This window comes from Neofelis nebulosa, chromosome 1 (genome assembly GCF_028018385.1).
Source record: "Neofelis nebulosa isolate mNeoNeb1 chromosome 1, mNeoNeb1.pri, whole genome shotgun sequence".
In the NCBI taxonomy this organism is placed as follows: domain Eukaryota; kingdom Metazoa; phylum Chordata; class Mammalia; order Carnivora; family Felidae; genus Neofelis; species Neofelis nebulosa.
Window position 1 is genome coordinate 164,694,665 of NC_080782.1, and position 26,645 is coordinate 164,721,309.

Here is a 26,645-nt window from a genome sequence, read left to right on the forward strand (position 1 = left end):
TATTGTTTTACCCTCTCTATTAGTTTGGAAATCATATACTCCACTATTATTCCTTCTGTGGTGGCCTTTGAAATTACAGCTAGTGTGAGTTATCTGTGCGTAATCAGAAACGCTGTTTTACCATCTCGACTTCACTTGGTTTTTTCATTCTTTTTCCTGTTTGTATCTCTGAGAATCTGGGCATGCCTGGGCTTCATCTTCCAGTTCTTACCTTTTTCTAAAACTATCTTTAGCTCCTTTTCATTCTTACAGAAGTTTTTTTATTGCTTATAAAAATCTAGGGACACTACGGTGGCTCAGTCCATTAAGCAGCCGACTCTGGCTCAGGTCATGATCTCAGGGTTCGTGGGTTCAAGCTCCGTGTGGGGCTCTGTGCTGACAGCTCGGACCCTGGAGCTGCTTTGGATTCTGCGTCCCCCCCCCCCCACCTCTCTCCTGCTTGCATTCTGTCTCTCTCAAAAATAAACATTATTTTTTTTTTTTTTTAATTCTAGCTTGGCAATTATTTTATTTGAGCACATGACATACGTGACTTTGGTGTCTTTGGACTTCCATTGTTGCTCTTTGGAACTTGTCTTTTTTTTAACTTCTGGCTGCTTTTAAGATTCACTCTTAGTTACCCGTGGTTCACTATGATATGCCTAGGAGCAGTTTTGTTTTTATTTATTCTACTCAGGCTTTGTTTGTTTCAAGAAAAGTCACATTTATAGACAGAAAGATGTCTATAAATTTCGAGGAACATGTACATTCTTGTTTGTCAACAGCAATTCATGGCCCTCTGCAGTCTGCTATGGTCTGAGTGTCTGTCCCCCCTCCTCCCAAATGTTTATTTTGGAATCCCAGCCTTCAAGGTGATGGCTTTAGGAGGGAGGGCCTCTCGGAGGATGTTAGGTCATGAGGCTGGAGCCCTCACGACGGGGGTTCATGCACTTCTGAAAGAGACCCTAGAGCACTGGCTCATTCCTTCCAATCTTGTGAGGACACAGGGAGACTGGCAATCAGCCAGGTGGAGGAGGGCCCATGTCGGCACCGACCGCACCGGCCCCGCTGATCGTGATCGTGGACACCCGGGACTGTGAGCAAATACTTCTGCTGTTGATGAGCCACCCGGTCTGGGTATTTTGCTACAGCTGCCTGGACGGAACTAGACAGCAGACCATCCCCTGCCACTCATGCAGCCTTGGGCAATGTTGGATTCTTTTTGCACTTAGCGCAACGTGCTTGAGAGGCACCCGTTTCGTGGCGTGTAAGGTTAGTGCCCCCCCAAACTTTTTTGGCTGTTTATCCACATGCCAGGCAGCCTATACAATGGCCCCCAGTGAGCCCACCACCAGGCACTCACAACTCATCTAACCCCCTCCCATCGGGTAGACGGCATGGATGACCTACAGACAGAATGTGGCAGACGTGCTGGGCGTCACCTGCAGGGGTGGGCTAGGTAAGGACCGCGGCCCCCACCCAGATGCTCTTTCTTGCTCTCTCATGGCCAGCTGCCCTGGTTCGAGGCCACGCTTATGGCGAAGGCCGTGTGAGTGGGCTGGTGAGGCCTGCCAGTGGCCATGTAAGTGATCCTGAAATTGAGCCACCTTTCCATCAAGCATCAAGATGACTAGGGTTTTGGCCAACAGTCAGTTGACAGCCGCCTCACAGGGGACCTTGCAACAAAGGCACTCCCCTCAGCCACAGCCAGATTCCTGACCCACAGAAGGTATGAAAACATAGCCTTTTGTTGAATTAAGCCTCTGAGTTCTGGGAGGCGGTAGTTTTTACACAGGAGTAGATAACGAACATGACTCGGTCACCAGTTGAAGGTATCCATTTTAAATATGTGTATTTTTTAATGCTGATTTATTCTTGAGAGAGAGAGAGAACACAAGTGGTGGAGGGGCAGAGAGAGGGGGAGACACAGAATCCAAAGCCGCATCCAGGCTCTGAGCTGTCAGCACAGAGCCCAACACGGGGCTCCATCCCATGGACCGTGAGATCATGACCTGAGCCGAAGTTGGACACTTAACCAACTGAGCCCCCCCAGGTTCCTGGAAGGATATCCATTGTAGGTGATTATCAATAATCATTTGCACACAGGCATTCACATGGACACAGTCTTCTCTGCTGCCTGCATAATCTCTTTCTCTAGAATTCCAATGACTCTCTCACCAAGACTTCCATGTCTCCAAACACTTTCTGGAATCCTTAATCTTCTCTTCGCTTCTTTGTGTTTCATTCCAGATATCCTCTGATTTATCTCCCACTTCCCCAGGTTGTTTGTTTTTTTTTTTTTTCCCTTCTCCCAAATGACTGTGTCTAATTAACTTTAAACCCATCCTCTGTTGTACTTAATTTTATGACTATTTCTCAATTTCAGAATTTCCATTTGACACGTTTTTATAGTTTCCCATTGTTTCTGCTGATTCCTTCTTTTATCTCCTTGGGCAGAGTGTAAACATACTTATTTTAAAGTATGTGCGTTTGAACTCCAATCTTTCGGGGCCCCATGGATGTAACTGCAATTGACGGCTATTTCTGCTTGTTCATTTTTCATCTTGCTTTCTGTCCTCATGTGCTCGGGTTTTTTTGACTATGTGTTGAATTATTTGAAAAATGGTCTGTTAGAGCAGTTTGAAGCCTCAGATGCTGTAATTGTCCTTTGGGACACACACACACACACACACACACACACACACACACTGTCTCCCAGGTACCGGTGGGCCCTGTCAGTCCGGGAGGACCTCCGTCCAACATCAGGGATTGAGATGATCCATAACTGTGCTGTGGCTTCTAGTTGGGTCCACCTGACCTTTGGACACTTCAAAGCTCCAGCCCATGACCTTGGCAGGCCCTGGACTTAGTCTCCCCACAATCCTTGGAGGCAGTCAGTAGTCCCTCCCAGCTTCTGAGTTGCCTTCTGGGGACAAGGAAAGTGCCCTGGACGTCCCTCAGAGAAAAGTCTAGAATGTCGGCCTCCTTGCTTGGCCTCTATACATTCCTTACCGCCTTCCTCAGTGTCTTCCCAGGATCTCACTGTCTTAATAGTTTCCTAGTGCCTTTAATCAGATTAAACAACAAAGAAAGTTTTGGCCAGCTTTTCTGCATGTTCTCAGGTCTGAATCTTCCCAAGATTCAAGTGGCTTTGTCTAAGCCACTATTTTGGATACACACAGTCTAGCCAAGTTCTAGATGATGCATTCATTGATACACTCCAATTAAATGCTTAAGTCCTGTTTGGTGTTTACCATGACTTCAATATTATTTCCCTTCACACCATTCAGAGATGAGAAGAAAAAGGTATGTTTTTTTAAAATTAAAACTTTGTTAAAGCACCTATCTCCTCCTTTGGTCCTGTATAATCTCATTTTATATTGGTTCCCACATATGAGATACTCTGTAACAATCTCTGAAAAGTCAACTAACACCAAATGCAACTGTAATTCTTTAACCTAACCAATAACAGGCTACAATACACCCTACAGTAAAGTTTATGATCTATGTTCCAGTTTTTAAGCCTACTTCATTTTTATGTCTCAAATCCATTCTCCCTAGAAAGTTGATCGAGCTTAATACTTTCATCTATTTACTTCCGAGTTTAAAAAGCACTTACCATTTGAGACAGAATTCCCATTTTCAGCCGTGATAGCGCTTGAGAGTGAATTAGATAATTGAATTCCATGGTTATTTGCATTTCCATCTTGAGTCTCGGATACAATTTCTTCTCTACCAGGATCATCTCGGCCAGTTAGGTTCATGTTAGTCTCAAAACCTAAAACAAATTTCGGAAAAGATTATTCTTTACCGATAAAATGGACTGAATAACTTAATAAAACAGTAGAAGGAAATAATAAACCTTAGCAAATGAAACCTTAATTGTATGGTAAATTCATAATCACCATTAATTAATTTTACGGCCTACAAGATATTCACCGAATTTTGCCACAACACTCTAACACATCATAGGAAATATTAAGTGGTGATAATGAATTTCATAATTTGTTATTTTCAAGCATATCTGTACAGAAAGTTTGATGTCGTAGTCTAATAACCTGTCACTGTAGCCCTGTCTGTCTTGAGAGCACTATTTCCTAAAAAAAGCATGGAAATAAATTCAGAAGTTTTCTCAATTATTAAATTAAGCAGAGCTGAGCCAACCCTCTAGGTTGCAAAAAAATCACAAATATATTTTCAGCATCATTACAAAATTAGTTATTATCTATTTAGGAAGCTTAAACTTTACAACCCCACTTCTGGATTCTGTACACTAACCACATTACCTAATTGTTCACTGTCCGTCCCCTATCGGGGGCTTGGAGATCTATGAACATGGAAACTGTTGTCCATATTAGGCCAAAGAGCCAAATGAAGATTTTTTTTTAATTATGTAGGAATAATAAAGTAAAACACAGCAAGTGCCATAGACCAGAGCATGTCAAGCAAGCACAATTGTCCACCACGGAGTCAGGTGTGGCCCTCGCCACCTCCCATTCCCCCAATCGGGACCCCTCTGTTGGACTGGCCAGGTGAGCCGTGATTGGCTCTTGCTTCCCCAGGGACCTCAAAAAGCTCCAACGTACTGGGGGATTTTTGTTCACCCCACAATAAGCATGCTGCTTCTGATCTTTGTTTGCTGGGACACAGTGGATTGTGACTGCTGTTAGGTTGGCCTTTCTCAAGTTTTAGGCTAACAAATTATTCTAAAGGGATAAAAAGCATAATTCGCTTTATTGTACTTTACATGTGGCAGAACAGTTCATCTCCAGTGATCCCAAAGGAGGGAGGGAGGAAGGGAAGAAGGGGGAAGGTTGGATGGAAGAAGGAAGGATGGGGGGAGGGAGAAAAGGAAGGAGGGAGAAGGATGGAGGGAGGGAGGGAAAGAAAAAAGGGAGAAGGCCAGCAGTCCAGAGCTGTGCCTCCAGGCTGCACCTGCCATGACCCTTTTTAACTCTTCCCTCTAGACATGATCTCTCCTTGCCCTTGACCTTACATTCAAGGGGTGCTGCATATCCAGGCATATCCAGAGCTCCTTACTGACCCGTGTTTCTGTGCTTTGCTCTATGCACTCCCCGGACCTAGAGCACCCAGTCCTCACCAGCCCTGCCTATTCCTGCCCACCAGTGGGACTCCTGGTCAGAGGACCCACAGTGACTTGTCATTTACAAGTGGAGTCTGGCCCCAAAGCACAGAGAGGAGCTAGGTCTGCCCAGATGGGAAGGGGTTTTTAGGTAGCAAATGCTGGAAGAAGGCAAAATGGCAGAGCTTTGAAAACCGTGCAGGGGAGTTGAGATTCCAGGGACCGAAGGAGCCACTGCAGCTCCTGACAGGTCGCATTTAGGAACCAGGCAGAAAGGCTTTGGCCCAGCCAGTGTGCATGAGAACAGTGGTGAACGTGACATCCGGGGGTCAGAACCATGTGAGGATGGGGCGCCTGGGTGGTGCAGTCGGTTAAGCGTCCGACTTCAGCCAGGTCACGATCTCGCGGTCCGTGAGTTCGAGCCCCGCGTCAGGCTCTGGGCTGATGGCTCGGAGCCTGGAGCCTGTTTCCTATTCTGTGTCTCCCTCTCTCTCTGCCCCTCCCCCGTTCATGCTCTGTCTCTCTCTGTCCCAAAAATAAAAAAAAAATAAAAAAAAAAAACGTTGGAAAAAAAAAAAAGAACCATGTGAGGTCGCAACAATGAGCAGTTATCGAACAGGCTGGCACTAAATGAGTATCGATTTCATTCGGTTGACTGGAGTTTGCCATTTAAAAAAATCTGAAAGCCAGTAAAACTGGTTTGGATTTAAAGCCATCTCCAGGGTGCCTGGGTAGCTCCGTCAGTTGAGCATCTGACTTCGGCTCAGGTCACGATCTTGTGGACTGAGGTCGAGCCCTGCGATGGGCTCTGTGCTGACAGCTCGGAGCCTGGAACCTGCTTTGGATTGTGTCTCCCTCTCTCTCTGCCTCTCCCCTGCTTGAGCTCTGTCTCTCAAAAATAAATAAACATTAAAAAAAATTTTAAAGCCATCTCAAGACATATTTATCTGCCTCTCTTCAAGATATATATTTTTTTTCATTATTTAATTCACTTGCCTGCTGAATGCCTACTAGGTGACACTCTTCGGATGCTCCAGATGCGATTATGATGCTCACCTCCCAGTAGGACAACCAAGAAGTAAACAAACGAGCAGATCATTAAAAGTGGCAGCCTCTAGGCTGGGTACAAAGCTGAAGGGCAACGGGGGTGAGAGTCACCATGTCAGGCAGTTTGGTCAGGGAAGCATATTTAGGGGGTCACACTGGGGCTCAGAGAAGGAGGGAAAAAAGTGACTGTGGAGAAAGATGATGTCTCTCGCGCGTGAACGGGTAAGGCAGGAACCAGGTTGTAGGGTCCTAATGGGTTGGGCATGTGGAAGGAAGGGGCAGGTGGGACAGGGGACAAGCATATGGCCCGGGGCCTGGGAGGCCACTGCAGGAAGGAGCTTACGAAGGGTGTGAGCCAGAAAGCCCCTCACTGGGTAACTCGGGACTGTCCCCTTCCATCTGGAGGGACAAAACTCAACCCTCCAAGATACTGCTTACACTCTTGGTACCAACGCTCAATGCTAGTTTCCCTCATAACTGATTCCCAGCTCGTAAACAACCCACGTATTTGTAGTCAACACCTCCCATTTTGCTATGAGTGTTTTAAAAATATTTCCAATCAGGTTAAACTGTAGCCAAGGACTGATTTTAAATTTGTCCTACACGTGAGGCTGGGATCCTTACACGACCTACTAAAATTTTCTTTATAGTTTTACCTTAAAAGCATATGTCTACCCAAGGATGGCTTTGGACTGGAAAGAGGATTTAAGTCCTTCTTCATGTAAAAGGCAAGCGCTCACGGCCAATCTGATGGTGATCATTCACTTTGCTCTGACAAGAATTACCGTGGCCTGGGGGTTTATGCTGGGACACCGCTCTGCTAGAGGTGACATCTGGTTTTTCTGATTCTGAGCAGCTGTCTCTTCCACGGCCGTTTTCAAGATGAGCTCACTGAGGTTTGGGGAGGTTACCCACACGCAAACCTTTCTCAATTAGTAGGTGTTGCAGCCGGGTTCAGACCGGGGCGGGCCAGCTCCGCCATCCACCCACATTCACTCCTCCGCTTGGCCCTTCTATGCAAAGTCTTCCATCATTTCATTTGCTGATCGAAAGGATAAGGCAGCTGTTTTCCTGTGGCTTTATTGGATCACCGTGCCTCGGTGGTAATGAACTGGGAACCGTAGGGTAAGCATTATATTCCAGCCACTGAAAGAGTTGCAACATCGATATAGACGTCTCCACTTTGGCGTTATCCAATATTCATTAATATTAATTGCGGGGATGGTTCTTGGCTTACTAAATTCTGTGTCAGCCTCTGCTCATAAACGCCTTTGCTCCAAGTTAAATCCAAACACGCAAAAGCGTCTGTGCCCCAACTTGTTAATGCCTGACTCAACTACAGTGAGGGTCAAATGCAGAAACGCTCAACACTTTGATTTTGTTGTAAAGGGGCAGTTCGTTACACGAGTGATTACAACATTCCTCGTGGAGAGTGCCTGGACCCTGCACTTAGGCAGTGAAGGAACTCCAGCAGCGAAAAATCAAGAGGACAGCGGCATGAAGCCTGGAGAAGCCTTACTTATAATTGTGCAAATACGAGTGCATCCTTTATGGAGAATTCTAAGAGGAATCATCCAGAGCAAACCAAGCCACGAAGCCTGTTCACGCCTCCAAGCGGTGGCCGCTGGGGTTTTGAGGGTGAAGAAAAGGCGGTCACAGTCACGGCAAAAGAAAATATCTGAGACTCTCAGGAAATCTAAGCAAACAAATACAGGAGTGTGTGCTGTAAAATCCTGTATAACGATTCGAGGTATGTCTGAATCACTTTTGTATCTGCGCGTGTTGTGTAATCAGTGGTTTATGCAATTCAGTGGCACCTCTGGTTGGCTGCTTCACCACACGAGTTAATTTGAATACCTGTGCTGTTTTCTCCCAGCCTGTAAACAGGACTGCTCTGTGACCCCTGCCTGGTGCTGTTGTTACAGGTACGGGAGAAATGAATCACCCTGGGATCTGACTCAAAGATAAAGCCTTGGCCTTTCCACTGGGATACGATTGTTAAACACAAGCATGCAACGTGGACACAGTTGAGTTGAATCTTAATCTAGGGGGAGAGTTCTAGCAAATCTCAGAAAACAAAAATTCAGTTTTGCTGTGTTCGTTTTTATGTAATGAAAATATCACACTGGGTGGGTGTGATCCTTTGAACACTGGGTTTCAAGAGAAGGTGATATTGCCCACCAGGAGACACGTGGCAGTGTCTGGAGACGTTTCTAGTCCTCACACTGGAGGAGGGGGTGGCTGCTGGTATCTAGTGGGTAGAGGTCAGCGATGCTGCAACGCCCCCAGCAATGCACAGCCAGCCAGCCCACCCCCGCGGTGAGGAATGGTCCTGCCCAGGATGTCCGTGGGGCTGAGGCTGAGAAGCCTAGGTCAGACGGTGCCATTTGCCCAGTCGAGTCTCTCCACTCATTTCTTATTTCATTTAGATTGAGATCCAAAGGCTTCCTGTGGCTGAGACCATCCACCACCTGATTCCCGGCTCGTCCTGGACCTCATTTCCAACTACGCCCTTGCCACTTAGGCCTGGGGCCCCTCCGCTAATGCATCCCCCTGTCCGGAGAGAGCATGGACGGAGCTCTGTGTGTAGCTTAGGCTCTGCTCAAATCTGCCCTGAGCAGACAGGCTTTCTGGACCACCTTCTAGAAGATAGCACCTCTCTCCGCCTCAGGTCAGTTTCTTTCCTTACTCCCGGCTTTAGTGCCCTGGGTGGTCCTTCTCACGGCAGGCACATTCCACTCCCTTCATTTGTTTTCCGCCTGCCCCTTGTGGAGTGCAAGTACGGGCACAGAGTAGGTGCTCGATAAAATATTTGCTGAAAGAAAGAAAAAATAGATGGGACGCCTGGGTGGCTCAGACGGGTAAGTGTCTGACTTTGGCTCAGGTCGTGATCTCACGGTTCGTGGGTTCAAGCCCCGCGTTGGGCTCTGTGCTGACGGCTCGGAGCCTGGAGCCTGCTGCAGATTCTGTGTCTCCCTCCCTCTCTCTCTGCCCCTCCCCTGCTCGCACTCTGTCTCTCAAAATAAATAAACGTTTTTTTTTTTTAAAAAAAGAAAGAAAAAATAGAATAAAGAATAAACGAATTGCTATGACAAAATTGCTATAGAGACTTTGTTTTCTAAAAGGAAACTACGTGTTGTGTAATTGGAAGAACTGACGAAGTTACTGGCTGAAGAATTCATGTGAACGATGAGGGAGAAAAGTCAGGAACAGTTTCTCCTCGTTCAAAAGAGATTACTGGAATCGTGAAAAGACTTCCGCTGTTTTTACACGTTTGAGTTCCAATCTCTACTTATTTAAAATTACGAGGTGAAGAAAATTTCACGTTGTGCGAGGGGGACGTTTTCTCCATATTCAAAGGGCCAGAGCTGGTTGTTTTCCACCTGCTTGTTAACTTGAGTGGAGGAAAGGGCTTTGGGATCTTTGAAATCTGTTCCTGACCCACAGTAAGCATTCAGGTTTCCACTACTGTGCTACCAATCAGCAAGGTTTATGCGTGGTCAGGTTTTTAAGACCTTAGTTTACATGGTTTTAGGAACTTTAATGTCAGAGAACTGCAAGGAGCGTGACAGATGTTGGCTCTGGAATCTTGGTGCCTGGACAGGGGCAGAGGGGGGTTGACCAGGAGTCTTGGCAGTGAGGGTCCCAGACTCACACTCACTTGCAAAGGCCAAGTCCAGAAACCCAAGGGTCAGTCGGTCAATGCATGTAGTTATCGCTTGCATGAGACAGCTTTGCTTTATTTCCTCATTTTAAATAAACCTTCAATTCACTCCCTAAATTGTTGTCATTTTTATTCTTTTTCTTTTAAAAAAAATTTTTAGTGCTTATTTATTTTTGAGAGAGAGAGAGAGAGAGAGAGAAAGAGGGAGAGACAGAGCGTGATCGGGGGAGGGGCAGAGAGAGAGGGAGACACAGAATCTAAAGCAGGCTCCAGGCTCCGAGCTGTCAGCACAGAGCCCGACGCGGGGCTCGAACTCTTCAACTGTGAGATCGTGACCTGAGCTGAAGTCAGACACTCAACCAACTGAGCCACCAGGTGCCCCATCATTTTTATTCTTTTTCTTAAAGACACTCCCACACCTGTCCCCCACCATGGTATAATCTTCAATGTCTGGAAAAAACGACTGTCTGGAAAGCCTTTCTGCCCACAGACGAGGGGAAAGGAGGGGAGGGAGGAGAGAAGAGAGAGGAGAGGGGAAGGGCAGAGAGAAGTGGGCATAAGTTTGCAACTTATGCACCATCACCAGAGTGGGGTCTAGCACGTTCTTAGGTAAGGAAGGGCATAACATAAAGACTGTATTTGGGGGGGGGGCAGAGGGAGGAAGAGAGAATCTTAAGCTGTCTCCACGCTCAGCACAGAGCCCAACACCAGGCTTGATCCCATGATCCTGGGATCATGACTGGAGCCGAAATTGAGAGTCGGACCGTCAATGGGCTGAGCCATCCAGGTGCCCCAAGACTGTAATTTTTAACTGTTATTAACCTAGCAAAAATGTGTCCAGCTGGATGAGGCTGGAGGAAAGTTCAGAGAGGAGAGCACAGAGCATTTAGGCTTGGGCAGGGTCAGAAGGACCGGCTGGGCAGGGAGGTCCGAGTTACAGGTTCCTTGGAGCTGAGGGACCTCAGTAAGTCAGCACCAGCCGAGATGAGTGGACACAGGACAAGTCTGGGGCTGTGCACGTCGACCTTCAAGGGACAGCCACATGCCCAAGGCCTAAACAGAGTGGCAATGATTTGAAGCAGAGCATTTATTAGGACTGAGAAGACCGTGTGTGGGAGAGACTCCAGCATCCCTCAGCAGGGAGGGTCTCTTGCAGGAGAGCGATGCCACCCCCTGCCGATGGGCAGCAAGAGGTGAGGCCCAGTGACGGTGGACACAAGCAGGCAGGTGTGGGCTGGGAGACAGGGCGGAGGGACAAAGGGGGGCTGAGGGCACCCATGCCACTGAAAGGTCATACAGAACAAGTAAGGAATGAGCCACGTGTGTTTCTTTAAGATGAATGCTAAGCACGTCATTTCGTTCTTAGTTACCTGAACTCGAGATAATTTTAGAGTGTATTTTGGAAACATAGGAGACAGGATCCAGGTTTCAGTAACGCAGGAGAGAAAAACAAACTATAGCCGTTTGACTGATTTAATACTGAGAGTGCTATGCAAGGCAGAAAAAATGTGAAAATACATTTTCAACTCATTACTCATGCTGGCTGGGATTCATTCCGCAACTCTATAGGAAAATTCCTCTTCTAGAAAGGCTATGCGCAAAGGGAATGTGCTTGCTTTTTCCTCTTTGGCATTAAGGAAAGGTACAAACGGCGAGAGACGTGGCTGGCATAGTCCTGCTACTTCTCGAGTTCTCGTTCCTAAAATTTAGGAGTTACGGCTGGACTGTGCTTACAGATACACATAGATGGTGTGTAATTAAATTTGGATGGGATCACTTAGCCCAAGTCGGCATCTAGTTTGTATTACAAGGAACAATGTCTTTTACGCCTCTGATTTTTCTAAAATCTTAGAGGAAGAAATACAAATAAGGGTTTAGCACTCCCAAATTGCCCTGCGTTCTGCTATAACAAGTTTCTAGGAAGTGAATTAAACTCTAAAAAAAAAAAAAATACACGATAGCACAACCCAAACATATGGCTTATTGCCTCAGAGAAAGACAAATGTCAAGTGTAAGGATTCCCACAGACAGTGTCTGATCCTAACCTCAAATAAGCAGACAGACCTCATGTGCAGGCTTGTGTAACGAGACATGAGATGTATGCAGACTGGGGTCTTCCCTACAGGGGGTGCGTCTGCTCACAATGAGGGGTGCACGCTCAGTCTCTATAGCTCTTGTACAGCGCAGGTGTAACGGACCCTAAGCCATGTGAATCTGACTTTATCGCCCCTTTGCTCATATTTGCAGAAAGGTGCCAAGGGAGGGCTGCAGGGTCTAACAGTATCAGGGCACTGGAGACGGAAAACCGGATTCCCATGCGATTACCCTTGGGACGCACCTGCGTCCCACAATCCAGTTGTATTTCCATAGGAACTTCATTGCTTAGGAAAACAGAAAACAAAAAATAGAGCACTGTAGCAGTTGCAAAGGCTGCGTGGGTTGAGAAAACATAATTTCCCGAAGCTACTGATCTTAAAAGGCTAACTCCGGCTCCCAGTGCACCTTCCTACTCTTTAACAACCCTTATGAAATCGCTGTTCTTGAGTAGATCAAAATCCCCCCTTGAACTTATGTTTTAAGCATTCTTCTGTGCCAGCAAGTGCCACAGACACTGACCCTCCAGGCTAAGTAGATTGGAACGGCAATGCTTCCTCGTCCCCCGCTCCGAACTCCTGCCACCCTCTCCCCTGCTAAGTGCAAGGAGGGGGTTGCACTAGAAAACACCAACTGAGTCAGGAAATAGAGTGATATCTTCAACAACATATGTGCTGAGCCGGGGAAGAATAGTAAAGCTAAAAAATGCCTGTGGGTATAAATAGGGCTTTTAGAACCCAGAAATGCACAGAAAATTATGTCGTGCCAATTTTCCTTTAAATTTAACTAGCTGGATCCTTTTGTGCCCATCTATCCATTCTGTCCCTGCCATAATGGGAAACAAATCACGCCAATCCCTTTCCTTTCCGTGTGCTTTGGTAGCTCGCCTCTCCTATAATTAGCTGAATATGCAACATCTAAACAACACGCTGGCCTGGCCCGGAGACCCATTCCTCATGTGTAATTTCATAGGTCATGCGGTTATTTATATTGCTGTTATTTTTACATTTCCCAAGTGCCAGGTGGTAATGTAAATCCAGGAGTCATGGAATGCAGCTCTGTGGGCCCTGGCAGGGGGGGCGCTTTGGTTTAGGGAAATGGGTCCCCCTCACTTTCCAAGGCGAGGAGGATAATATTCTGCTCTTTTATCAGGAACATGTAGTATTTGGGACACCCGTGGGGCATCGCGTGATGGTACACAGAGGAGTCCCATGCCCTTCTACCAGCACACACATCCTTTCTTACGTCAATGCCCATCCCTGGATCTGATAGAACCTCGGAGGGCATTTATTTAATTTTTGTGAGAACTGTATGGAGTCTATGTTGTCTCCTGGTATTTGGTCGCTTTTATATGTAGCTAGTAATAGAGCCCTTCTTGGGTCTTTAATAGATAATCTGCTTTAAGAATAACTACTTTGGGGGCGCCCGGGTGGCTCAGTAGGTTAAGCGTCCAACTCTTGATCTGGGCTCAGGTCATGATCTCACGGTTTGTGGGATGGAGCCCTGCGTCGGGCTCTGTGCTGAAAGCACGGAGTCTTCTTGGGATTCTCTGTCTCTCTCTTTCTCTGCCCGTTCCCCACTTGCTCTCTATGTCTCTCTCAAAATAAATAAATAAGCATTAAAAAGAAGTTCATATACATAAAAAAAAGGATAACAGCTTTGGTCCTTAAGAATAATATAATCTATGTTCCTCCATTTCAGGGACATTGGCTCACATTCCAGTCCTACCCTGATGTTCCGAGCCCTCCAGCCAGCCCCGATCTCCATCACATAGACTTAAGCATGACTAGAGGTTTACTGATCCATATGCCTGTCATTCTGGACAGGAGAGCTCTCTACTTGCGGACATTAATTTCAACCGTGTGACTGCGGCAGGTGAGAGAGAACCAGTAAAATCAGCAAGAGTTAAAAAAAAAAAATCGCAATGATGTATGCTGAGTCTTTTCAAACTCCTTGTTCAGGAGTAATCACAAAATTTGCCCACCTCAACTATTTAAACCCAAAGGGCACGGGCCAACACCAACCGAATAAGCACAAACCATTTACCTCAAGCCCGCTGTGTCAACATCTAACCGAGAAGAAACTGGACAGGCCTGGGGCCAGGACACCCAAGGCGGGATGGGGCGGGTACTGGGCCTGGGGACCCCACAGGCCCTGAACGACAGTCCCTTCCAACTGGTAGGGAGATACTTCGATGTTTCAACAACAGCAACGTGGCACCGTGCTTATCTCTTGAGGAACAGCCCCACCTGCCCACATTGGCTGGTTGGCATTGCTAATTCCTTAGGCCTCTAAAATCACGTGCGCCTGTGCTTGGATTTCCCTTGAGCCGCCGCAGTGACAGGTCAGTGTACACATGTACAGTGTACACATGACAGTGTAGATGTCGGTTACTCAGAGGGAGGACACTGGGACCCTGTAGGGCAAGGCTGCCCCTGTGTCTCAAATGGGTTCTCCTTTCTTCCAGGAAGAGCAGGAAGAAACCACCAAATGGCCGGTTGGCAGGTGGGATCCCCTTTCTGCATGCCCCACAACTAAGCATTTCTCATGCATCCTTGCTAAAGTTATATGTTTACATTTACATGAATGTAGAGAAATCAGAGAGAGAGAGACATCTATCCTACCCACACGGCCTCGTGTAGGTACCCCCAAACTTAACTTGACCATGTCACCATGCCCTTGTATAAAACCCTATGACCATAGTGTGCGACAGAGCACACACTGGCTCCTAGCATGAGGGCTGGGGTCCACCTGTCCTGGAGCTCCCTCTCCTCATGTTTGGTCTAACACCTCCCCGCCCCCCACTCCTGTCCCTCCGTATAAACCCCACTTTCTAGACCAGGGCTCCAAAAGACATATTTACAGGTTGGGGAATCACCTTAATGGGTCGTGGTAAGCACCTAAAGATGAAGAAGAATGGAATGAACTGAATAAAAATGCTGCATTGCACACACATGGAGGGGAAGTGGCGTTCTGTGACACCCAAATGGTGTTTTCACACAAACCGTTTCCCACCGCCTGGATCCATTGGATTTTTCATGTTTCCCTGCTGTCTGCTGCTTCTGAACAGTCCCCACATTTGACCTGAACAATCCATACAACTTAGCACAATGCCTGACACAAAACAGATCCTCAATGCATTTTTTAAATAAATGAACAAAACTTGGGGCAAATGGCAATACAAAATATCATTGCCAGTTTAATCATCTTGCCCGGTGTTAGTGTCTAATTTTTTTTTGGGGGGGGGCCTGAAAAGAACTGCGTGTTTTGGGGCCATGTCATAGAATTATTTTGTTACCTGAATTAAAAAAAAAAAACAAAACAAACAGGACATTTTTCTTAAAATCATTACAAAGGGTTCCCAGGACGGATTCAATCCTCACAGCAATGAAAATGCTCTCTGACTAGCAGCTGGACCACATCGCTGGGTTTTCTAACGACGATCAGATTAAAAAGACATTTTTATGATCCCTCATCACCATACATAAGCCCAGTGCCTCTTGTGTTGTGCTGCTCTTTAGTCTCTGTAAATTAAGCACGATTTCAAGGATCGGTAAATGAACGGAGACCCCTGCACATCACAACTGCACCAGTGAAATTCATGTTAACAATTAGAGTTTTACTGTCTTGTATGACACATAAGTGATTCAATCAGCCTCTAGTTGGGCTAAGGTTTATGTGGACACGAGGGGTGGCCAGAAGGCACTCGAACAGCATGGTAACACTGGAAGGCGAGCCAATGTTTGGGAAACGGAGCATCGTAGAATATTTTTTTCCTTAAGGATTGCAGTCGTTATTTTGAAAGCAATTTATCCATTAAAAAATCTGAGAAGGACTCCATCACCGGGTATATGTAAAGGTACCGAAATACCAAGAGACGAAACAGAGTCAATGCAATTCTCATGAAAATAAAATACATTAAAAAATACTCTTTTGCTGCACAGTGTCTTGGGGCTGGGCGCTGGCTGAGTACCTAAGAAAGGACATGGGAGGGGGCTCCCCCATATCACAGCAGTTGTTTGCACATTGCTGCGTCCCCTCCATTCTGCTGCGAAAACCAGCCTGCCTCCATCCAACCAGTGATCTCACCTGAGAACAAGATCAAGTAAACGTAGCTCCAGTGAATGGATCTGGCGTGACGTCAGAAGGTAATTTAAAAGCTGGGAGCTCAGCTTCACTTTCTGGTAACGTGGAAATGCCTTTTTGGGGATCCTAGTTTTCCCCTGATGCTTTGTCTCCATCTTCTCTCTCAGACTTATTTCTTCCTGGATTGTCCATCTTTCCACATCAAAGAATAGTAAGACCAAAATCCAAAACATGCACATTTGCCTGGGAAATTCTCTCACGTACCCACTGTGTATACGTCAGTTCTCTGATTCTTTAAAAGGAAACTTTCCTTGGCAAAATTAGGTTTGGTGATGAGCTAGACTTTTGGGTGTGAGGAAGCTGTTTTGTAGGTTTCTCAGCAATTCCGGGGAATGCACCAATTCTCAGGCATCATGGTACAGGGCGGGTTTTACTGTAAAGCTGTGTAATGTCAGATCCAGCTCATGCCTGCCATTGTCTGGGCCCTGCATCCTTGAGGACCTAGTCACCTGAGTGCGGACCAAAAGAAACGAGATTGTTGTTTACTGTCTTATTACAATTACCATGTGTGACTGCAATAGGCCAGTGATTGCAAATGTACAGAGGACGGGTACGAACGTTACACATTTCAAGGAGAAACCAGAAAAAAGATGGAAGTAAAACCAGAGCAGAAAGCACCTCGTGAAGCTTCGCACACAGCGGATGCCAGGTAACCGTTGTGGATCCATGGAACCGAGCGCTGGATAAAGTGATATTGGATAGAGCCGGCTTTCAGGTAGTGTGAGATTTTCTAGGCTAATCTGAGGATTAATCATAAAAATGATTCAAGTCGGCATAAAGGACCTAAACGCTGGTAGGCAATTAAGAAATAGGTTTTCCTCTGCCAACACTCTTAAGGAGAGAGAGACCATGGCACCGATCCAGCCCGTCTTTAGGAAAACATTCCATGCACCGTGTTGCTTTTAAGCATTTCTTCACAGAAGGAAGAAAACCCCAGGATGTTGTATTATGTGGCAATAATGAGATGCAGATTGTCAGGAAGGTCTTTATTAACTTGCTTAAGGAGAGCTGCTGAGAGCCTCCGAAGATAAAGCCCTGGGCTTCTCTTTGGAGCCCCCAGTGGGAGTTTAATTCACAATCCAGTAGACAGACCCACAATTCACAATAGCTGCTTGCTTTAACGGGTTGATAGCATGAAAAATATTTACTGGTTATGAAAGATAATCCACTTCTGAAAAGACGACCTCTTTTTTTTTTTTTTTTCTTCAGAATTCCAGGTACAATAGATTCTTCTCCCGCTGACAGTGCATCACAGAACATCCCAGTGGTGATGGCTGCTCAGCTGCCTTTGGCTCATTGCAGAAGTGACGAGCTATTCATGCAAGATACATGTCTCTGGGAAGACTGGTGGCTACAGACCCACAGCCAATATGTTCATGTAATTTCCCATGATTCCCACTACTCAAAGGTAACTTCTTGATTGGGTTGATCTACATATTTAATTGCCACACCTCTCTTCTTGGTTTTGCTACCGGGTTTCAAAGGATAACGAAACACCACGGTCTAGTGAGCATACCATGGTTGTGAGATCTGTGAGCTTAATATTTCCCCAACAAATCCTTACTGAGGAGCCCTGAATAGAAGCCTGACGCTAGATTTTTGTCCAGACCTATTTCTAACTTCCGGCCATTACCTTCACCTGTTTCTAGGTTGCCATAATTCAGAAACTACTGAATTGCTGCTGCTTGTTTTCATTTCTTTTGTCTAGAACGGCACCAAGAGGCGAGTGATGGAGGCTTTTCTGGGTGCCTTTTTCCTATCCCCATCATGGGGGCAGCTGAAAAAAAATCACCGGAAAGGAAAAGTATTCCCGTCTCTTTTCCTGGTCATGAGTTCTTGTGTAACTTTCGAAAGTAATTATCCTCTCGGACGGGGACTCTGCATTTTTTCAAAATCTCAATTGGTTTTCGAGGCTGACAACGGCCTCACAGAACAGAAATAGAAATAGAAATCTCTCCCTGGTTTTGGAGAAAGGAGCCTTGTTTGATTCCTGACTCTGGGGCCCGTTAGTTCCTGTGATTATGGGAGAATCACTTAATCCCTCCAGGTCTCGGATTGCTCATTAGCAGAGGGGAATGCTGACACCTGCTTCACTGGCCTCACACAGGGCTGAGGATCTGGGGACAGAAGAGACTGTGCGTGCTTGGGGCAACAGGAAAGAACCGTCCACAAACACTGGCTATTAATATTATTAGCAGAATACCATTAACAGATGTTCCACAGCATTTCTGAGTATTTCCAGTTATACGAGGTCACATGCCCATATCTAGAACTGCTATTATCCGTCTGGTTCCTTTCCCTCCCCTGGCTCTTTGCACTCTTGTGGGGAAGGTCCTAAGCGTTCCTGCTGAACTGCCACGTGACCAAGAGAGATGATGGAGACCGTTCAGGACCTTGTCATGCAACTTCCAGGTGGAAAGCTCATCCTGCCTTCATCCCATGCAAGGCGACTAGTGCTTGCTGTTCCATCTCTGTACATTCTTTGCCCTTCACGACTACGCTCTGATGGGACCATGTACCCCAGGCTCACGTGTCTCTGCACACAGCAGGCCCCCTGGCTGCCATGCCTACTCCCCCACTTGTGCACCTGGATGGCCCCATCCTCTCCGGGCTGGGTACCACTCTCCCTGTTCGCAGGGCAGCCCTGGGGTGAGGCTCTCGCAGCCTCTCCGGCAGCCACTCACCAAGCACACCGTGCGAAGTGTCATGAGAATCTGAGGAGGTCCAGGACCTCTCTCCACCAACAAGGTGCGAGCACAACCCTGGGGCTCACGGGCCGCTGGGAGCTCAGTTAATGACCCACCATGGTTTATGACCTTCAGGCTAAAGCCTCTCTCTTCTCCTAGACTTTGACTCACTGAATTGGATGGGCCTGGCTGTCTCCGACAGTTGGTGAGAGGGCAGGGGCTGGATTTCTCCATTTCTTGACTCCCCGTAGCAAGCCCTGTACTTGCATTAAGTAAATGGGTTAGGGAATTAGCTCTACAAGTTAATGCAAGTCCCTTACGGGCCCCCGGTTGCACAATTTCTCTGTGTGAATTCTCGGGCATTTATAAAGAGAAGGTGCTCTAAATGGTGGGAAGAATGTCACAGCCATTCACAACACACATTAGGCTTTTTAAAAAGTGTCCAATTGATACAGAGGACAAACTGCCCTGTGCTCGTCACACAGGTGAGTTGGCTGCTGACCAATTTATTAACACTGAAAGCTCATTTTTAAGCGGAGGTGAACCAAGTATTATCTGGGAAATTAGAAACACTACAAACACGTCCCAAACACAGAGGCCACTTGTTCCTGCAGAAGGGCCAAGAACTTGGTGAAAAACATCCTTTTCTCCCAGAGAGGATCTTCTTCTTATGTCAAAGCTTGGCTCCCCGGCACTGGGAGAAACCTAGATGGCTCTTCCTCGCCTAATGTCCACTCGCTTCTTGGGGATGCTAAGCTCATCTTTCCAAAGGACTTACTCATTTGGAAAATCAGGGACATTTAGTGTTAACTCCAGATGGTTCCAGAACGCGGAGGAATGCCTTGTTTCATGGGAAGGAGGCTCTTACGTGATGCAGGAAGGCAGACAGCAACGCATCAGTAAACTATGTGCCTGTCTGTCCACGCCCTTCATGGCTGTCAGGATGCCTCAGGCCACTCCCCTGCCCCCAGGAAGTCACCACGGAGAGAAAGCGTGCAGGGAGGGAGGAAGGCGAATGGCCCTGCACTGGACTGTGTTAGAAGTGTCTGCGTAGAGGCAGGAAGCCTAGGGGAGGCCAAGCCCTGCATCCCGTCACGGGAGGCAGAGACATGCATAAGGCGCACCCATTTCTTGTGCTGTGATCTCACCAGAACGCGTCAGAGATGAAATGAAGAAAGTGTCCCCAAATGGCAGCTCACAGACACCGTCCTCGAGCAAGTCACAGATCTCTGCCAGGAAGTGCACGACATTTCTGTGATTTCAAAACATTCTTCTTGTTACTAAACAATGACTGAGTAGCTGTCCCTAACGTGGCATAGAAGCATCGAAACCTCATAAAATATTGATTTCAGAAGCACCTGTAGCTTGTCTTTTGGAATGTTGGTCTTTCACCCTTAGTCTGGGTATAATATTTAGAGATCCACATGTGTGTGTGTGTGTGTGTGTGGTAGTAGAAGGGGCTCCCTGAGCCAGCTGCCCATCTCAGGGGTTTCCCTCGAAGCTCCTGGGGAAGATCTCACAGGCCAGTAGTGTATTTTCGGTGGAAATCTAACCCCAGAGAATTATTCTGTCTCTGTCATGAAAACTGATGCCATGCTTTCCGGAAGCAGGTTTCTCTTACTCTTAGGAGCAGTGGATCATGTCTGTGAAGGCTGAAGTGGACGAAGTGGTCCGTACTAATTAAAGTGATTTAAGAATACATCTTTCACTTTTTTCTAAAGCACTTTCTAGAATAAATCTTTTAGTTTTTCTAAAGGACTTCAATAATAAAATATTTATAAATATTTATTGATAAATTGATTTGACGTTGGAATGCACTTCAAAATCATCCAGTAGGGGTGGAGGGGCCCCGGGCGGGATTAGAGACGAAGCGAGACTGGCCATGGAGAGATTCCATTAATCTGTTCCCTCTGCTTTTGCATATGCTTGATGCCTTCCATACGGCCAACTTTAAAAAGAACTCCTTTTCCAACAAATGGCCCAATGGGATAATATATTAAACGGTGAAAATTCAGCTAACACTCTGATCGGAAAACTCAAAATACTCTTTACTCAGAATGTTCCTGCAGGAAAATAAAGTATTTGAGATGAACAAGAATTTCCATTTGGCTTAGGTGATTCTCTTTAAGTAAAACTGCCTCGAGGGCTGCTTTTTTTCAGGGAGGCTTTTCACCAAATAGGTATTTAATAAACACCGACTATATGCAAAGAGATGTACAGTTTTTGTTGTTCTTTACATCATTTTTGACTACCTATTTATATTTTATAAACTATGGATGCACTATATCAAAAGTAATAAAACAATTTTTGTAAGAACATTCTGCAGATCGGACCCTTCCTTATTCAGCCTGGCTCTCCTCCTTTCTTCTCCAGATATGCTACATTTTTGCCCAACTCCTATCATCCTGGTCTTTTCAATGGGTGGAGAGAACAGCGTGCTGACTTTATTTCACGTTCTAAAATAAACCCAACTAGACGCTGGACACCATTTGGCGCAATGGAGCACCCTAGTGGCCTACACCAGCCGATGACTCTCTCCCTTCATTTGAATTTGGTCTCATAATTTTTGAAACTGAGCAACTAGAAATAATTGGCATAATAATATTAGTCATATTATGACATCAGATGAAAACATTTTGGGACCAAATGGGATAATTGCGTATAGAAAGGCACAGATAATTAAAATCCAGTTATTCTCAACGTCAAGGGCCAAGTGGCCCACATATGGTATTCCAAAATTGTATATACACCCCAATAGCCGTAAAGTGCATGTTTGGCATTTTTAAATTTACGTAACCACTTTCTCTACCCCAACCATATGGCTCCCACTTGCTGCGCCTCAGGTAAGCAAATGTGAACTTTCAAAACCTTGTCTTCAAGACAAGAGGTAGGTAAGAGAATTGCCCTAGCGGGTGATGGGGCGGGGAGGGCAGAATCGCTGTGTGCTCAAGGCATGTCGATGTCTCTCTCCCAGATGAATGGGCGCAGGGCAAGGGGGTTCCTCTCTGTGCCTTAATTTTCCCATCTGTGCAATGGGGATAATAGCAGCAGACATCTCTTCATCTCCGGAAAATTAACTGGGTTATTAAAACGGTAACTACAGGGCAAGCACTACAACCACTCACTGCTAATATCATTCCTCTCGGGCTACGGGCTCATCGCCACCCCCACCCTTCCGTCTGGATGTGCATCCTGCTCTCTTAGCATCTGAGTGACTTTGCACATCTCAGATCGCACGCCCACTAGTCAACAGAACATGAACTGTTTTGAGGAAGATCATGTTTGTGAAATCCTACATCTAAGTCTGCGGCGCAGTGACGGAGCAGAATTATACATGGTAGGACTTCGTTACTACACAAGACTCATTGTACTTGATATTTTAACTGGAGATGCCCAGAGCGGGGTACTAATGATTACTAATGTAATCTCCTCAAGGTCACTTTCCACAGAAGCGAGGGGAATATTTCCAACGCTTCTGCAAAATCGGCGGAACAATTTCCCCAGACCACAACCGCAAGAGATGAGGGTAATTAATTCAGGTGCCTGGAGGGCAAATTAGCCACCCACTGGATTATTTGGTAAGAAAGCCATTTCAGGTGAAAATACGGATATCTTTAAATACAAAGAGGGTAAAGGAAAAGATTTAAAACCTTAAAGGGAAGAAGTCCCAAGACTATAGTAAATCATTAATAACAGCCATTCAATTCATTCAGAAGAAAATGGATTACTGACTTCAGGATCAAATTGTGTAAACCTTAATCATCACGTAGCAGCTCTAGTGATTAGTGCCAGCACGAAAAACTTTTCTCTTCCGCATCTTATCTTTCGTCTCTTTTATTCTGCAAGAATAACCTGTAAGATCCCATGAGGACATGCCATGCAAACGTGCCAAGCTATTTCCCACATCACAGACCATCGAGAACTGCCCAGTTCTCAACCGTGTAGGTGGAACTCCTAGAATCTGGTGTGGGGGGATGACCTGGTCTCATATTGCTAAGTTTTCGGTTATGAAAACTATGGTGTTTGCACAGAAGCTGCCAATTCATGTGTTTATGAGAAAGTAGTAAATGGCTCAAGCTATTTTTTTTTCAAATTAAGAGTGTTTTGTAAAAGCACACAGTAGAAAAATAGATATTTCGTAATTTTAGGCTTGCACTAACAGTGTTGTACTTGAAGGTTTTTGAATTTTTTTAAATGCTTTTATTTTTGAGAGAGAGAGAGAGACAGAGAGAGGGAGACCACAGAATCCAGAGCAGGCTCCAGACTTCGAGCTGTCGGCACAGAGGCTGACGTGGGGCTCGAACCCACAAGCCGTGAGATCATGACTTGAGCTGAAGTCGGACACTTAACCGACTGAGCCACCCAGGCGCCCCATACTTGAGGTTTTGATGCGTGTTCTCAAATACTGGTTCATGCCACTGCAAGGAAATGTAATTAGCAAATTCACACACCACGCCGGAGGCCTCACTATACCTCTCACTATGCTGAGTCCTCAGCTCAGAGATTTCCAGAAGACCAAGTGTGTCTAGAAATCCATTCACTTCACTTTCGTCAATAAAGTCAAGAAGAATTCACCCAATTCCTAACTCCAGTAAAATGAGCTGTATGCGGTTTTAATTAACTTTTAGTTCTAAAAGCAAATATTAATTTTTTCCTTTAATGCTTTGCTCTTAGATTCCATTTTGTTCCTTTGAATACAATATATGACTCGTGAAATTCAAACATTCCTCTACCTACAAGGATAATTTCATTTTTTTAATGGGCCTATCCTTAAAATGTTAGCAAAACAATTCGCATATTTTTTTTTGAAAAATGAAGAGGGAGTAAGTTATTGAGTCATTTGCTAAGTATTCCTACCTTGATCTACTTGTCACTTACTCAGATTGCTTTCTAAATATTTTAGAGTTTTTGTAATTTTCCTGAACAAAAAAGTAATTTTCCAAATCAAATGATGAAAGCTAACATGTTTATATATTTTCTTTTGGAGACACAGCAGGTTCGCGTGTCCATAAAATGTCCACATTTTATTCCCACTCCTTCCACTTGACCTGAAGAAGGCATTTAACCTCTTCACCTTGAAGTTTCCCATCTCAGTCTGTAAAGCTAGGATGTTAATGGTTTGCCATTTACCTGGAGGGGTGGGTATCAATGGCATTATGACAAAAGGGACCTGTTACAACTTCCTTAGACAGAAGATATGAATGTATTTCTTCCTTAAGATACAACACATTGGGAAATATTTTGGTTTTGTATAAAAGCCTTAGAATGTTTTTTGGAAGATGAATACATTAGTTGTGATTATTATGAGAATCTGTGCCTGGGGGGCCTGGGTGGCTCAGTCCTTTAAACATCCAACTTTCGACTTGGGCTCAGGTCAGGTGTTGTGCCCGCCTGAGTGGATGGTCAGTGCAAACCCCCCTCTAGGCTGAGTTACTCAATGAGAAGATACAGGTGTTAACAGAACTGCGTTAAGATGTCCCTGGGGTGGTACCCGAACCGAAGAAAAATCATTCATCCGAAGCAATACAAAGGTGAGCAGTATGCAGTCTAAGGTTGTGAAGGGACAGGTGGTCACGTGGAGTCACCTCTGCCCAGGACACTCGGGCACTCATGGTGAGCTGTGAATGCAGCAGGAATCGGCAATGTGATGCTACAAAATACCACTTCTGGGTTATCACGAAGCATATTATTAGAGAAAAGAGCACCAGCTCAAGCTCAGCTTTGCTCTAACACGTTGAAGTCACTAGACTTTGCTGAGCCCAGTTTTGGCACTATGTATTTTCATATCACGAGGCTTTATGTGCAGAATGGAAATATTCTTACCCCCTTGACCACATTGGTTGCACAAGATGTTTTTAAGTGGGCATCTGCTCGGAATGGCCACTCGGTCCCCCGAAGCCGTGTTTAAGCATCAGACAAGGATGTGTGCGTGTGCAGGCACACGGGCCCCGAGGCGGAGATGCACACCCGTGTGCTATGCACCCCCGTGCGGGTTTCCTCTTTTGCCTGCCTTCGGGGTCCCCGATTCTCCTCCCTGCGGGTGCCTCTCCGCCTACCTCCGGGGTCCCCGATTCTCCTCCCCGCCTACCTCCGGGGTCCCCGATTCTCCTCTCCGCCTACCTTCGGGGTCCCTGATTCTCCTCCCGGCCGCCGACTTGCGTAGCAAGCTCCTTCCGGAGTTGAAGAGGCTGGTCAGCTCGTCCAGGGGGCTGCTGAGGGCTCTGCAGTTCGGGGGGCTGTAGGGCACCGGGGAGGACGGGCTGGCGCTGGCCTTGCGGTGCTCGGGCCTGGCGGCCCTCCCGGGGGAGTAGGGGGCCTTGGGGAGAGAGCTGCACGCGCCCCCCGCGGGCGCAGAGTGGGGCGGCTGGTGCGCCCTGGGCGTGTCGGGGCCGGCTGTCGCTCGGGCCGCGGCGCCCACGGGCTCCGGGGGGAAGGCGAAGTGCGTGGGCGGCCGGGGGGTCGGGGGCGCGGGGGGAGGCGGCGGCGTGGGGGGCGAGCCGCCGGGCGCGGGCGGGCCGGGGGACGCGAGCCCATCCCCGTCGCTCTTGGGGTTCCTGGCGTGCTGCGGGGACAACGGGCTGGAGCCTTCGGCCTGCACGGGGTACTTGAGGTTGGTCTCCAGCACCGGCAGCTTCTTCACCTCCAGCGGCGTCAAGGGCGACTCGTCGGACGCCGGGGAACAGGTGACGGGGGTCGGGGGGAACACCAGGAGCGGGGGGCGGTGAGGGAGCAGGTTGGGGAAAGGGGCCGGGATGTCGCACGCGTCTCTGCAGGACCCGGCGGCCGGGCAGCCCCTGTCGCCCTCCTCCCCGGGGACAGGGTTCCGACTGTCACTGGGCAGAGCTGGGGGCGACGCGGACGCCTCGGGGGGCGCGAAGTACTTCATCTCCTCGTACACGGCCTCGGCCTGCTCAGGGCTGCCGGCGCGGCCCAGCATCTCGATGTACACGGGCTCGGGCTCGGACTCGGGCTCCGGCGGGGCGCGCGCGGGGGGCGCGGGGGGCGCGGGGACCCCGAGCGCGCACCTCGGGCCGCCTCTGCGCCGCGCGCCCGCGATCTCCTCGGAGGAGCCGCTGAGCTTGGTGTTGGGGCTGCGCTTGGGCTTGCGGGGAGGAATCTTCTTCATGGTGCTGTAGTCGTCGCTGTGCGGCCTGGGCCGGGTCAGAGCTGGAGGGGGCACAGGGGAGGGACGCAGGTGTCAGCCAGGCCCCCTCCTTACCCCCGGGGTCCAACAGCGAGCACCCCGCCTGCCTCCCTCTGCCCTCCAGAGCCCCGGACTCCCAGCGAGAAGACCTATCCAGACCCTGCAGCTGGAGGCCAAGTGTACTGGTTGAGGAAGGCGTCAGGTGGGCAGCGAGGTGGCCCGGGATGGTCAGCCACCTGCACAGGGAAAGGGCGAAGCCCTGGGGAGGGCCTTTCAGATCTGCTTTCTGGAACATACTCTGCCTGCACTCCTTGGGCCTGATACAGCTGTGAAGTAAGTGTGGACTGAACCGACCCTCCCCAGGGCCGGCAGGGACCTTGGCTAGTTAGTGGCATATGGATGCTTCCTGTAGGAAAGGCCTCGGCTCCTTGTGAATGGTATATGGGCGACAAAACACCAACATGTCCTGGGGAGATCACTTTCTTAGAAAGGACTTTCTAAAAAAGATGCCAAGGGTGAGTTTTACAATTAACCAGTATATTTGAATCCTTAACAGAAGCACGTATTTAACGGGAATCAAGATACAACATGTCACTAGGAACTTCTAAGTGGAAGGGGGTGCTGGGCTGGCTCAAAAAGAGCCTGGGCCGCTTGATCTCAGGGGTCAGGGTTTGGGCCCCACGCTGGGCTTAGAGATCACTTAAAAAAAAAAAACAAAAAAAACCAGAAGGTAAAAACACAAAAACAAAAACAACGTCTAAGATGGAAACTTCTTATTTTTTTAAAGTATTTCAATTTTTT

The 26,645-nt window shown here is 47.3% G+C and overlaps 1 protein-coding gene across 2 annotated transcripts in view; it reads right to left on the reverse strand.

Moving 5' to 3' along the window:
* MYO16 (myosin XVI) overlaps positions 1–26,645 on the reverse strand; it is a 616,506-nt gene that overhangs the window by 41,135 nt on the left and 548,726 nt on the right. For both annotated transcript variants that reach the window (XM_058742988.1, XM_058742979.1), the window contains exons 32-33: positions 24,821–25,867; positions 3,599–3,757 (exon numbers count right to left, since the gene is read on the reverse strand). In XM_058742988.1, coding sequence (XP_058598971.1) covers positions 3,599–3,757; positions 24,821–25,867 — 1,206 coding nt within the window. The remainder of the gene's footprint in view (positions 1–3,598; positions 3,758–24,820; positions 25,868–26,645) is intronic.